The 11,914-nt window shown below is 46.8% G+C and overlaps 1 protein-coding gene across 1 annotated transcript in view; it reads left to right on the forward strand.

The window, feature by feature from the left end:
- Positions 1–10,180, forward strand: part of CD79A (CD79a molecule) — a 19,174-nt gene extending 8,994 nt beyond the window's left edge. The window contains exons 3-5 of the mRNA XM_015426748.1: positions 5,545–5,663; positions 7,540–7,605; positions 9,422–10,180. Coding sequence (XP_015282234.1) covers positions 5,545–5,663; positions 7,540–7,605; positions 9,422–9,544 — 308 coding nt within the window. The 3' untranslated portion in view covers positions 9,545–10,180. The remainder of the gene's footprint in view (positions 1–5,544; positions 5,664–7,539; positions 7,606–9,421) is intronic.
- Positions 10,181–11,914: the final 1,734 nt, after the last annotated feature.

The raw sequence follows: 11,914 nt of genomic DNA on the forward strand, positions 1-11,914 counted from the left end.
CAGAAAGGTGAAAGGGGGGGGGGGGGGGGGGGATCCGTGCCCTAGAAGTTGCTTTGCAAAACATGGCTATCAGATAGAGCTAAGATCAAAAGGAAGATATAAATACCTTTGAGATTAAATAAACAACGTTGCCTTTTAAATTCTATTTCCAATCCGTGTTTCTGAATTTTGAAAACTTAGACCGCCTGGGTGGTGCATTCAGTAAGCTACATGCACAGCTCCCTAGGCAGTGTTCCCTCTAAGCTGAGTTAGTGTGAGCCAGCTCACAGTTTTTTAGCTCACACATTTTTGTCTCAGCTCAGGAAGGAGGGCTCCAGAGCGAACGAATTGACGCAGTAGCCAAATTGCTCACCCAGAACTTTAATGCCAGGAGCTCACAAAGGAGAATTTCTGCTCTCAGGACTCCACAGCTTAGAGGGAGCATTGCTCCCCAGTGGGGCAAAATGCACCCCCCAGGAACATTTTGGGTTGGGAAAAAAGCACAGGAAGGAAAGCGTGGAGCTTCTTCACTCCCCACACTATGGTCCCCATCCGGATCAGTTGTCCACGGGCCTGATGTGTGATTATTTGAGTCAGAGAAATCCAGACACCTTATGTTAAAAATGGTAATGCGTAGCATGGGCTTTGGACTTGGGGTTCAACCCCCTGATTAGCCACACACAGGGGTCATTTCGTAGAAAAAGAGGTGCAGGAGCTCATTAGCATAACTTATTTGCATATGCCACACCCCCTGAGATTACCGGAAGTGTGTCAGAAGGCAACACCCACCACTTAGGCTCCACTGGACTGTTTTGGATTGCTAGCTATTGGGGGGGGGGGGAATGTGCAGATCTGTCCTCACAGAGGAGGGAGTTTAGGATATTATTGGCAAATACAGACTACAAAACCAAAAATACAGAAGCTGTAATGATGTACAAAACGCTTATAATCTCACAATAATGATACAAAAATAAACAGTCAAATGGAAAAATATTAATTCCCAACAGGTATCAGAAAGATGGGCGAACGTCTCCGGAGTTTTGGCATTCGTTTCGTGAAGAACTTCTTCCAAATCAAGATGCGATAGTGTTGCTTCTTATTCCATAATGTGTAAATCCAATACAAAGGTACTAATATCCTATATGTTGAACATGTTCTTACATAACAAATCCTTCCATCAACGGGCACACAAAGTGTACTAGCAGCCTTCGAAGTCACTTCATGTGCCCGTTGATGGAAGGATTTGTTATGTAAGAACATGTTCAACATATAGGATATTAGTACCTTTGTACTGGATTTACACATTATGGAATAAGAAGCAACACTATCGCATCTTGATGTTTGGAAGAAGTCCTTCACAAAACGAATGCCAAAACTCCAGAGAAGTTCGTCTGTCTTTCTGATACCTGTTGGGAATTAATATTTTTCCATTTGACTGTTTATTTTTGTATCATTATTGTGAGATTATAAGCGTTTTGTACATCAATACAGCTTCTACATTTTTGGTTTTCTACACTAGCTGTAACCCCTCAATTTTGTTAAACACAGGCTATAGTCAAGGGACTGAGGGTTCCCAGCTGGTATTTGCCAGTTATCTTTTTTTTTCTGGGTGCATCACCAATCAAGTCACCAAAGAGCTTCATGATTCCAAGGTATGTGGAGGCCACATCTCGGTCAGGACTCCCCCCCCCCCGCTGGTTTCTGCACTTGAAATGGCCTCTGATAATGCTACACAGTGAACAAGATGGTCATTTGAGAGGGCAGAAAAGACCACCTCAGTAGTCTAGAGCAATGTTCCCTCTAAGCTGTGGAGTCTCGTGAGCAAAAATTCTACTTTGTGAGCTACGGGCATTAAAGTTGTGCGCGAGCCATGTGGCTACTGCATAAATTCGTTTGCTCTGGAGCCATCCCTGACGGAGCAAAGACAAAAATGTGTGAGCTGGAAACTAAAAAAAACTGTGAGCTAGCTCACACTAACTCAGCTTAGAGGGAACACTGGTCTAGCCAGGGCTATTTTTGGGCAGGAACGCACAGGAACAGAGTTCCGGCTGGCTCCTGAGTTGGCCACGCCCAGCAGGAACTCATTAGCATAACAGGCCACACCCAACAGCAGAAACTCATTAGGATTGGCTACATTAGGGGTGTGTGGCCTAACATGCAAAGAAGTTCCTGCTACAAAAAAAGACCTGGGCCTTGACAACAAACAAGGTAAACAGAATACGAAGCAAAAGGTTGGTGTGGCTGGATGACCACACTTCTGGTAACATGTGGGTGCGGCCTAATATGCTAATGAGTGGTGCTGTCAGGGGTGTGGCCCAATATGCTAATGAGTTTCTGCTATTGGGTGTGGCCTATTATGCTAATGAGTTCCTGCTGGGCTTTTTCTACAAAAAGAGCCCTGTCTAGGACAATTGAAACAGCCTCTGGGACCGAAGCAGAGATGTGTTAGCAAGAAAGCGTCCCCTCCTCTCATTGAAGTAATCACAGATAACCATTTCTCAAGTGGCAATCTGTCGTGAATTGCATGCAAACTCCTGGTAAACTGGCTATCTGATATCCTAACCAAGTTGTGAGCAGAATTCTACCACTGCATTGCTCCTCCATGTTTCTGAGGAGGTGTAAGCGAGGCAAAGGTCTCATCACTTGGCAAGGAAATACAAACACCCAAGTTTCTAAATGGACATTACAGTTTTGTATTGGGGATTGCTGGATATTCGGAAAAACATTTCTACAGGAAGAGTGGTTCGACAGTGGAATCAGCTGCGTAAGGAAGTGATGAGCTCCCCCTCACTGCCAGTCTTTAAGCAGGGGCTGGACTAACCCTTGTCAGGGATGCTCTAGGCTAGTGATGGCGAACCTTTTAGAGACCGAGTGCCCAAACTGCAACCCAAAACCCACTTATTTATCGCAAAGTGCCAACGCGGCAATCTAACCTGAATACTGAGGTTTTACTTTAGAAAAAACAACTCATACATTAACATAAGATGATCCAAACAAATTAAGGAAAGCAATCCCAAATGCTTTCATTTACTTAAAATTATTTGGCAGAGAATTCGACACTTTAATGACGGCCTGGCTGGGGCGATGGCACATGTGCCTACTGAGAGGGCTCTGAGTGCCGCTTCTGGCACATGTGCCATAGGTTCGCCACCACTGCTCTAGGCTGATCCTGCATTGAACAGAGGGTGGACTAGATGGCCTTTATGGGCCCTCCCAACTCTGTGATTCTGTTATTCTATGCGTAGAGTTTTGACTATCTGCACCGAATCCTTCTTGAGGGATGGAGCGTGTTTAGCTAGTATAGCACCAGGGAGAGTGGCAGGTATGTTTTGGGGCATAAATGGAAAACCCTGACATGAACACATAATATTTTATTATCCTTTATTCTGCCCTTCCTCCAAGGAGCTTAAAGCGCTATCGATGGACCTGAGCACTTTATCCTTACCACAACCTTGTGAGGTTGGGCTAGGCTGAGAAACAGTGACCTGGTCCGGCGTCATCCACAAAGGTTCATAAACCAAGCTAGGTTTGGTACTCCAGTCAAACGGTATCTTGGACAGAGCATCTCCTGTGCCTTCCCTCTGTTAATACTCCACCACCACATACGGTCAATTGGAACTTCCGTTTCTGCTCTGAAAGAGCCAGTTGACCTGTGTCATGACGGACTGTCGGCTGACACAGCGTCACCTCTGACGTTTGAAAAGTCTCCAGAAACTTTGTACAGACTTTCAGTGTGTCACACCTATGTCCCTGTGGCTCCCTAGGGCTCTTTTTGTAGCAGGTACTCATTTGCATATTAGGCCACACACCCCTAATGTAGCCAATCCTCCAAGAGCTTACAGTAGCTCCTGTAAGAAGAGCTCTGTAAGCTCTTGGAGGATTGGCTACATTAGGGGTATGTGGCCTAATATGCAAAGGAGTTCCTGCTACTGGGAGGTTTGGTGTTGTAGTGTACACACAGAAGACGGGTCCTTTCCCTTTATGGACAGCCCTGCGCTTATAATGGAAAAGCAGACGTCGTGCCATTGACCAGGACACTCTTAAACACAAGGGCACTGAAACAAAATATGGTTAAACGGTATTTAAATCCTATTGAAACCAATATGGCCAATTAATTACAACCTCTTTCTCAAATCTGTTCACATATGAGTAGACCTAGGTCAGTGGTGGCGAACCTATGGCACGGGTGCCAGAGGTGGCACTCAGAGCCCTCTCTGTGGGCACGCGTGCCATCGCCCCAGCCAGGCCCAGACCATCATTAAAGGGTCGAATTCTCTGCCAGATAATTTTAAGTAAATGAAAGCATTTGGGATTGCTTTCCTTACTTCGTTTGGATCATCTTAAGTTAATGTAGAAATAAAGTTTCTAAAGTAAAACCTCAGTACTCAGGTTAAATTGCCGTGTTGGCACTTTGCGAGAAATAAGTGGGTTTTGGGTCGCAGTTTGGGCACTCGGTCTCTAAAAGGTTCGCCATCACTGACCTAGGTTAATTTATCTCTTGCTTTTCTTTCTGCTTTTTTTTCCCTATGAAAAGCAAGCCGATATACATATGACTTGCGTTTTCACAGGGAAAGAAAAGCAGGAGATAAATGAACTTAGATCTACTCATATGTAAAAAAAGTTCTCTGGGCCCTGACCTAAATGGTGCAGGCTAGCCCGGTCTCAGCTGATTTCAGAAGTTAAGCTGGGTTGGCCCTGATCGGTACTTGGATGGGAGGCCACCGAGGAAAACCGGAGTCAGTATGCAGAGGCAGGCAACGGCAAAGCCACCTTTGAATGTCTCCTGCCTTGAAGACCCCACAGGGTGACCATAAGTTGGTTGCAACTTCACAGCACTTCCCACCACCACCAAGTTTCTCTGGATCAGGTCCATGTCTATTATGGGGCTTGCCAGGGGTCATTTTGTAGAAAAAGAGGTGCAGGAGCTCATTAGCACAACTCATTAGCATAACTTATTTGCATATGCCACACCCCCTGATATCACTGAAAGTGTGTCAGAAGGAAACTCAGGCTCCACTGGACTATTTTGGATTGCTAGCTATTGGCAGGGGGGGGGGGGGGAAGCGGCTTTTTCCTCACAGAGGAGGGAGAGCTTGTACCTGAATAAAACTTGGTCTTAAAGGTGCCACTGGACTGTTTTGGACTGGGGCAGCTCTGCAACTTACCTGGCTGCTTCTTGCTCTGACTGAGGGCTGCTGGGAGCAGGGGGTGGGGCTTGTTGCATGTGCCTGCCCCCTGTGCTCTTTACTGCCGGAGTTCCGCTCCTGTGCGCTCCTGCAGGAAATGACCCCTGGGGCTTGCATGTATCCTAAATTGTAAGTAATGTTCTCTTGGTCCCATGTTTTTATCAAAGCATAAACCGCTATTGGACAAAATGACTCAAAGTGATACATCAGATTGACCCATATTTTCCGAACACAGAATTAGGTTTTCCTTTGCATTTGTTGTTATTGCTTCTGTGGTGTTCACATGGGACTGAAGGAAAGAGCAAAAGGGAGGGCGGGGGTGCCATGGGAGTCTGGACCAAACCCCCCACCCCCCTGTCTCTTGCTCCCTTTCTTCTAGGACCTCCACCCACCTCCTTCCTGAATATAAGAGAATCCGTCAAGAACAAGATCATCACGGCTGAGGGCTTCCTCCTACTCGTCTGTGCCATCGGGCCGGGTCTTTTTCTCCTGTTGAGGGTGAGCAGTTCCTTCCCGCTTTTGCACGCACACAGACACGCACGCATGGTATGACCCGTTCCGAGTCTGTCTACCTACAGTTTCCAGTCACCAGATCTTGTTCCGCTTTAGCTTGCTATATTAAAGAGTATTCTGTTCCCTTCCTCCCCAGACAGTAACAAACTGTGATGGAATCGCTAGTTTAAAAAAAAGAAAAGAAAAGTGGATTCATCAAACCATTTTAAGGTTCCCCCTGGTAGGCAGGGTTTTCATTCTGTCCACAGTTTTGTTTCATGTTGCAGGATGGACCCTAGGGTTGGACACAAATCCAACAGCCAGCCCACCATCCCCAATGGGAGTTTGCTGGAATCAGGGGTCATTTCGTAGAAAAAGAGGTGCAGGAGCTAATTAGCAAAACTCATTTGCATAACTCATTTGCATAGGCCACACCCCCTGGCATCACCGGAAGTGTGCCAGAAGGCAACTCAGGCTCCACTGGACTGTTTTGGATTGCTAGCTATGGGGGGGGAGGGACATGCAGATCTGCCCTCGCAGAGGAGGGAGAGCTTGTACCTGAATAAAACTTGGTCTTAAAGGTGCCACTGGACTGTTTTGGGCTGGGGAACCGGGGGGAGCTCTGCAACTTACCAGGCTGCTTTTTACTCTGACTGAGGGCTGCTGGGAGCAGGAGGTGGGGCTTGTTGCATGTGCCCGCCCCCTGGGCTCTTTACTGCCAGAACTCCGCTCCTGTGCGCTCCTGCAGGAAATGACCCCTGGTTGGAATTATACAGACAGGCTGGCGAAGAGTGCAGGCTCTCAGCCTTTTATCACAGCCTTCCTGCAAGGAGTTCAAAGTGGCTTCTTTTGGCCCTCACAACAACACTGTGAGGCAAGTTAGGCTGAGAGTAATTAGCCCAAGTTACCCTGGGAGCTTCATTGTACAGCAAGTCATCTGAATCCAGTTCTCCCAGGTCCTAGTATGACATTTTAATGACTACACCACACTGGGTGTCAGTGCTCTGTGCACTGTTGAGCCCCAAATATAGAACTGCTGTGTCTCTTACTTAAAAAAAAAAATCTGAGACATGCTGGCCTAAAGCCACCAGTGATGGTTGCCTGCTGATAAATCTGCATTTTAATTGTGACTCTGCAGCAACACCCTAAGGTGGATATGTGAAACGGGCTGCAGTCCACAGAAGCATATGCCACAATAAATTTTCATGTGCTTGAGATTATTTCGTTTTCACTGCAACAGTTAATATGGTCATCCTACCAATGTTAACCCACTTAATCAACATGCAGCTACTTTTCGATCTAATCACTGCTGGTAGTTTGGATCTGTGGAAGGCGGGAAACGAAGAAATCTCTCTTCCCCTTCCCCCCCTAAGAATGATAACCAGGGAGGAATGACAGCTAGATGATATCATGTGCACTCATCTGAAATGTACTATAATTTGATATTACTGTGTAGTTGGACATAGATCTCACTCAGACTCAGGGGTCGTTTCGTAGAAAAAGAGCTAGGGGAACTCATTAGCATAACTCATTAGCATATGCCACACCCCTGACATCAGGGGCCCGGCGGTGGACCTGCAAGGCCGGCGGGAGTGCGAGGAAGCCCCGCCAAGGCCCTCCCTGGCCCCAGGCAGGCAGGGGTGGGGAGAGGCAGGGAGGAAGCAACTTACCCTCCCTCTTCTCCTGTTTCCTCCTGGCTGAATGAGGGCCGAAAGCGGGGCGGCCAGAAGCAGGGGGCGGAGCTTCATTGTGTGCCCCGCCCCCCTGCACCTCACCCGGGGGGACTGCGATCCCCCCCCGAATCGACCTCTGCTCACACTACCCACTGTGCCTCTTTGGTCGTCTGAGTGGTCCTCAGTGTCTTGTTTACTTCTTTTTGCAGAAGAGATGGGAGAACGAGAGCCTGCTGCAGGCCAAGAAGAAATACGAAGAGGAGAACCTGTACGAGGTAAGTCAGGGAGACAATCTGTACAATGGGATGGGGGCAGATTTCAGAGATAGGGATGATGTATTCATAAGATAATGAAAACAGAAATCCCAGCCAGCAGCCTCCTACCTCTGTAGCAAACTCTCCAACATCTGGCACAAAGATATATACGTACACAATGGCAGTAAGGTAAATAAGCGAGCCGCAGCTGTGGGAATTTCATGGCTTTCAAAAAGAATCAAAATATCTTTGATCCTGATCAAGCAGAAAGGGCCCAACAACATTGTCCTTTTCTTGCCGTCAAGTCACAGCTGACTTACAGCAACCCCATGGGGTTCTCAAGACAAAAGACGCTCAGAGGTGGTCTAGCCATTGCCTGCCTCTGTGTCATGACCCTGGTATTCCTTGGAGGTCGCCCATCCAAATACTAGCCAGGACTGGCCCTGCTTAGCTTCTGAGATCTGATGAGATCGGACTTGTCTGGGCTATCCAGGTCGGGACAAGGTATGATCTTTTGTGTGCCTGCACACGAAAGCTTATACCTTGAATAAAACTTGGTTGGTCTCAAAGGTGCCACTGAACTCGAGAGGGGGGGGAGAGAGAGAGAGGACGATCAGCACTCTCTCACGAGACTCAAGGCAAATAAGCACCAGCATTTAACAAAGATGGAGTCACCCAGGCCACATGCTCTGTCCCAACCATTTGCTGGTTTCTTCCACGACTCCACCCAGTTACCAGAGGGTGTTTTCTGTGCTCCAGATTAGTGGCCATCACTAAACCTCTGGAAATATAAACCGCAAGGGTAGACCATCAAAAGATACACAACTTTCACAAGTAAACCATAGACATCAGTCTGTTGCAATATAATAACAAGAAGAAGAAGAGGAGGAGGAGGAGGAGGAGGAGGAGGAGGAGGAGGAGATTGGATTTAGCTAGCCTGGGCTATCTAGGGGCGCTTTTCACACATGCTAAATAATATAATAACAAGAAGAAGAAGAGGAGGAGGAGGAGGAGGAGGACGAGGAGAAGGAGGAGATTGGATTTAGCTAGCCTGGGCTATCTAGGGGCGCTTTTCACACATGCTAAATAATACCGTTTCAGTCCACTTCAGCAACCGTTTGCAAGTGGATCTTGCCATTTCACACAGTAAAATCCAGTTGCAAAGTGCATGGAGGATTGAAAGTGTGTTATTTTGTGTGTGTGAAAGCACCCCTTAGGTCAGGGGTGGCCAAACTGTGGTGCGGGAGCCGCATGCGGCTCTTTCACACATATTGTGCGGCTCCCGGCAGGGCGGCTGGGGAAGCGAAGTATCATTAGCAAACAAATTATCATTGGACAAATAAATATCATTATCAATATCTGCTTTTACCGCTTTTGATATTATTTTTGGCAGTCTCGTTTAATGTTCATAAAAAGCAAATTTGCATATTTCCCAGTAAAAACGTGTGTAATATTTGTTCATGTCTTGCGGCTCTCAAACATCTGACGTTTATTCTACGTGGCTCTTACGTCAAGCAAGTCTGGGCCACCCTTCCTTTAGGTCAAGGCCACCTTCTTCTTACTTTTATTTATTGTATAATTTATTTATTGTATTGTACTTATAGGCTTCCTTCTTAGCTACCCAAGGCAGCTCCTTATGTGACACTGGGATTGTATTCTGATGTTTGCTGGGGTTCATCCCTCTTGCTCTGTGGACGGCACAAAGATGGGAAAGTTGCCCTCCTAACAATTCAATCCTATGCATGTCTTCTGAGAACGAAGTCCTACCGAGCTAGGTTAGGATCGCAGCCTAGAAATACTTGCTGCTTCAGAAATGTCTCGTTTCTTCCCTCCCTAGGGACTGAACCTGGATGAGTGCTCCATGTATGAGGACATCTCACGGGGGCTGCAAGCCACCTACCAGGACATAGGCAACGTCAAAGTGATCGATCTGCAGTTGGAAAAGCCAGAGAAACCGTGATACCTTTGCCTTGCATTCTGTTTCCAGAAGCCTACTACAAAGAATCATTTTTTTTATTCCCAGATCTTTTAACAGTATCCTACAGACAAAGCAGGGGGGGAAATATGTATTCTTCTCTCTTGGGTGCTGACAGTTTGTGTAACCATTTCAGCTTTATAATAAGGAAGCTGAGGGAAATGGTCTAATGATGGAGTATCAAAGATCTGGTATTAATAGGAGAACATAGCAGAGGGGCTTCTTTAATATTTTAGTTCTCCCAGCAAAATATCCCAGTAAGAACTATCTTGTTTGAAATGTCCTTACTCTGTTTTCCATTTATGATTCCCCATGAACTGCTTCCTGATTCTGAAGAAAAGGATTCTAAGCCATAATAATGCTGTTTGTTTCAATGATATTCAGAGAATGCATCTGCCAAGCATACAGGATTAATTCAAACTTGTCAGTGCTCCTGTCTCCCCTTCAGACATAACATTTGCAGAGCCAAGGAAGCTTTGAAAGTCCCCTTACTACATGCATCATCCTTTTCTCTCTGGGATCATGTTAAATGGTCCTACAAATTTGCTGCAAAACCAAGCTATGTTCAGCCTCTAGTGGGTAATATCTATTACATCAACCCGTCCCAGACCTGAATCCTCCGGTTCAGATTTTATAACGGTTTAAAAGAATTTCATCATTGAAAGCAAAGGCTGAACAGTTAACGGCAGGGGTGCTTTCCTGCAGGAGTGCACAGGAGCGGAGCTCCGGCAGTAAAGAGCCCAGGGGGCGGGCACATGCAACAAGCCCCACCCCCTGCTCCCAGCAGCCCTCAGTCAGAGCAAGAAGCAGCCGGGTAAGTTGCAGAGCCCTCCCCTGGCCCCCAGGTCCAAAACAGTCCAGTGGCACCTTTAAGACCAAGTTTTATTCAGGTACAAGCTCTCCCTCCTCTGCGAGGGCAGATCTGCACATCCCCCGGTGGGTGTTGTCTTCTGACACACTTCCGGTGATATCAGGGGGTGTGGCCAATCAAATAAGTTATGCTAATGAGTTATGCTAATGAGCTCCTGCACCTCTTTTGGTTTTAAAAGGTGGGCATCTCATTTAAAACATGCAGAGGGGAGAAAAAAGACTGTAAAACAGCTTGGTTTCATTTTCTAGCAGAAAGCCAAAAATGCCTCTGCTTCAGCGTCTCTTCTGTCTTCACCACCTTTGAGATGTTTTCATACTGTCCCATTCTGGGAGAGTTATTGTTTTAGATCTTCTGAGTAAGGTTCACTAAAGGGCTCCCCCTAAATTCTTCTGAGGCCAAAACAAGGACAGAACAAACTGGGGACACTTGAGACCGATGGGCCTGACTTGTAGCTAAGGATGTAGATGGTTCCATGGGCCCGTGAGTTTTGGTTTCCAAAGGGACCAACAAATAAATGACTAGGTTTTTTTCCAAGGGCCTGATCATTTCCCAGAAGCAGGGGTCATTTCCAACAGGAGCGCACAGGAGCGGAGCTCCAGCAGTAAAGAGCCCAGGGGGTGGGCACATGCAACAAGCCCCACCCCCTGCTCCCAGCAGCCCTGTCAGAGCAAGAAGCAGCCAGGTAAGCTGCAGAGCCCCTCCCGGCCCCCTGGTCCAGAACAGTCCAGTGACACCTTTAAGACCAAGTTTTATTCAGGTACAAGCTCTCCCTCCTCTGCGAGGACAGATCTGCATGTGTCCATCCCCCCCCCCCAATAGCTAGCAATCCAAAACAGTCCAGTGGAGACTGAGCGGTGGGTGTTGCCTTCTGACACACTTCTGGTGATGTCAGGGGGTGTGGCATATGCAAATAAGTTGTGGTAATGAGTTATGCTAATGAGCTCCTGCACCTCTTTTTCTACGAAATGACCCCTGCCCAGAAGTATTGTTCTGGTACCCTTGTCTCCTTATTGTGACATGCAAGGCTCTGGATTTGCACTGTAATAAAGGACAATCACAAAACTATAGCAATGCCCCGGCACAGTCTCTTCAACTCAGTACTTAATCAGAACCCTACCTTGAGAATCATCTTGTAATCGTATATTGCTGTAACTATAGCCTACATTTTCTTGTGTGCTTTGAGATGTCAATAAAATAATCACATCTGACTGTCTATTGTTATGCTTGCAAATGACAAGTCATTTGGTAAATAAAAATTGGGGGTAGCTTAGTCCTGGTAGCAAAGAACTGGCCCTGTGGTGCTTGCCTTGGCTATATCTAGATTAGATTACTGCAATGCACTCTACGAAGGGCTGCCCTTAGGAAGCGTTCGGAAACTTCAATTGGTGCAGAATGCTGCCACCAGGATGTTTACTGGAGTGGGTCACTCCAGCATTGGCCCATCTACACCGGCTCCCTGTTTGTTTCTGGGCACCATTCAAGGT

This window comes from Gekko japonicus, unplaced genomic scaffold (genome assembly GCF_001447785.1).
Source record: "Gekko japonicus isolate JY-2015 unplaced genomic scaffold, Gekko_japonicus_V1.1 scaffold3950, whole genome shotgun sequence".
NCBI lineage: Eukaryota > Metazoa > Chordata > Lepidosauria > Squamata > Gekkonidae > Gekko > Gekko japonicus.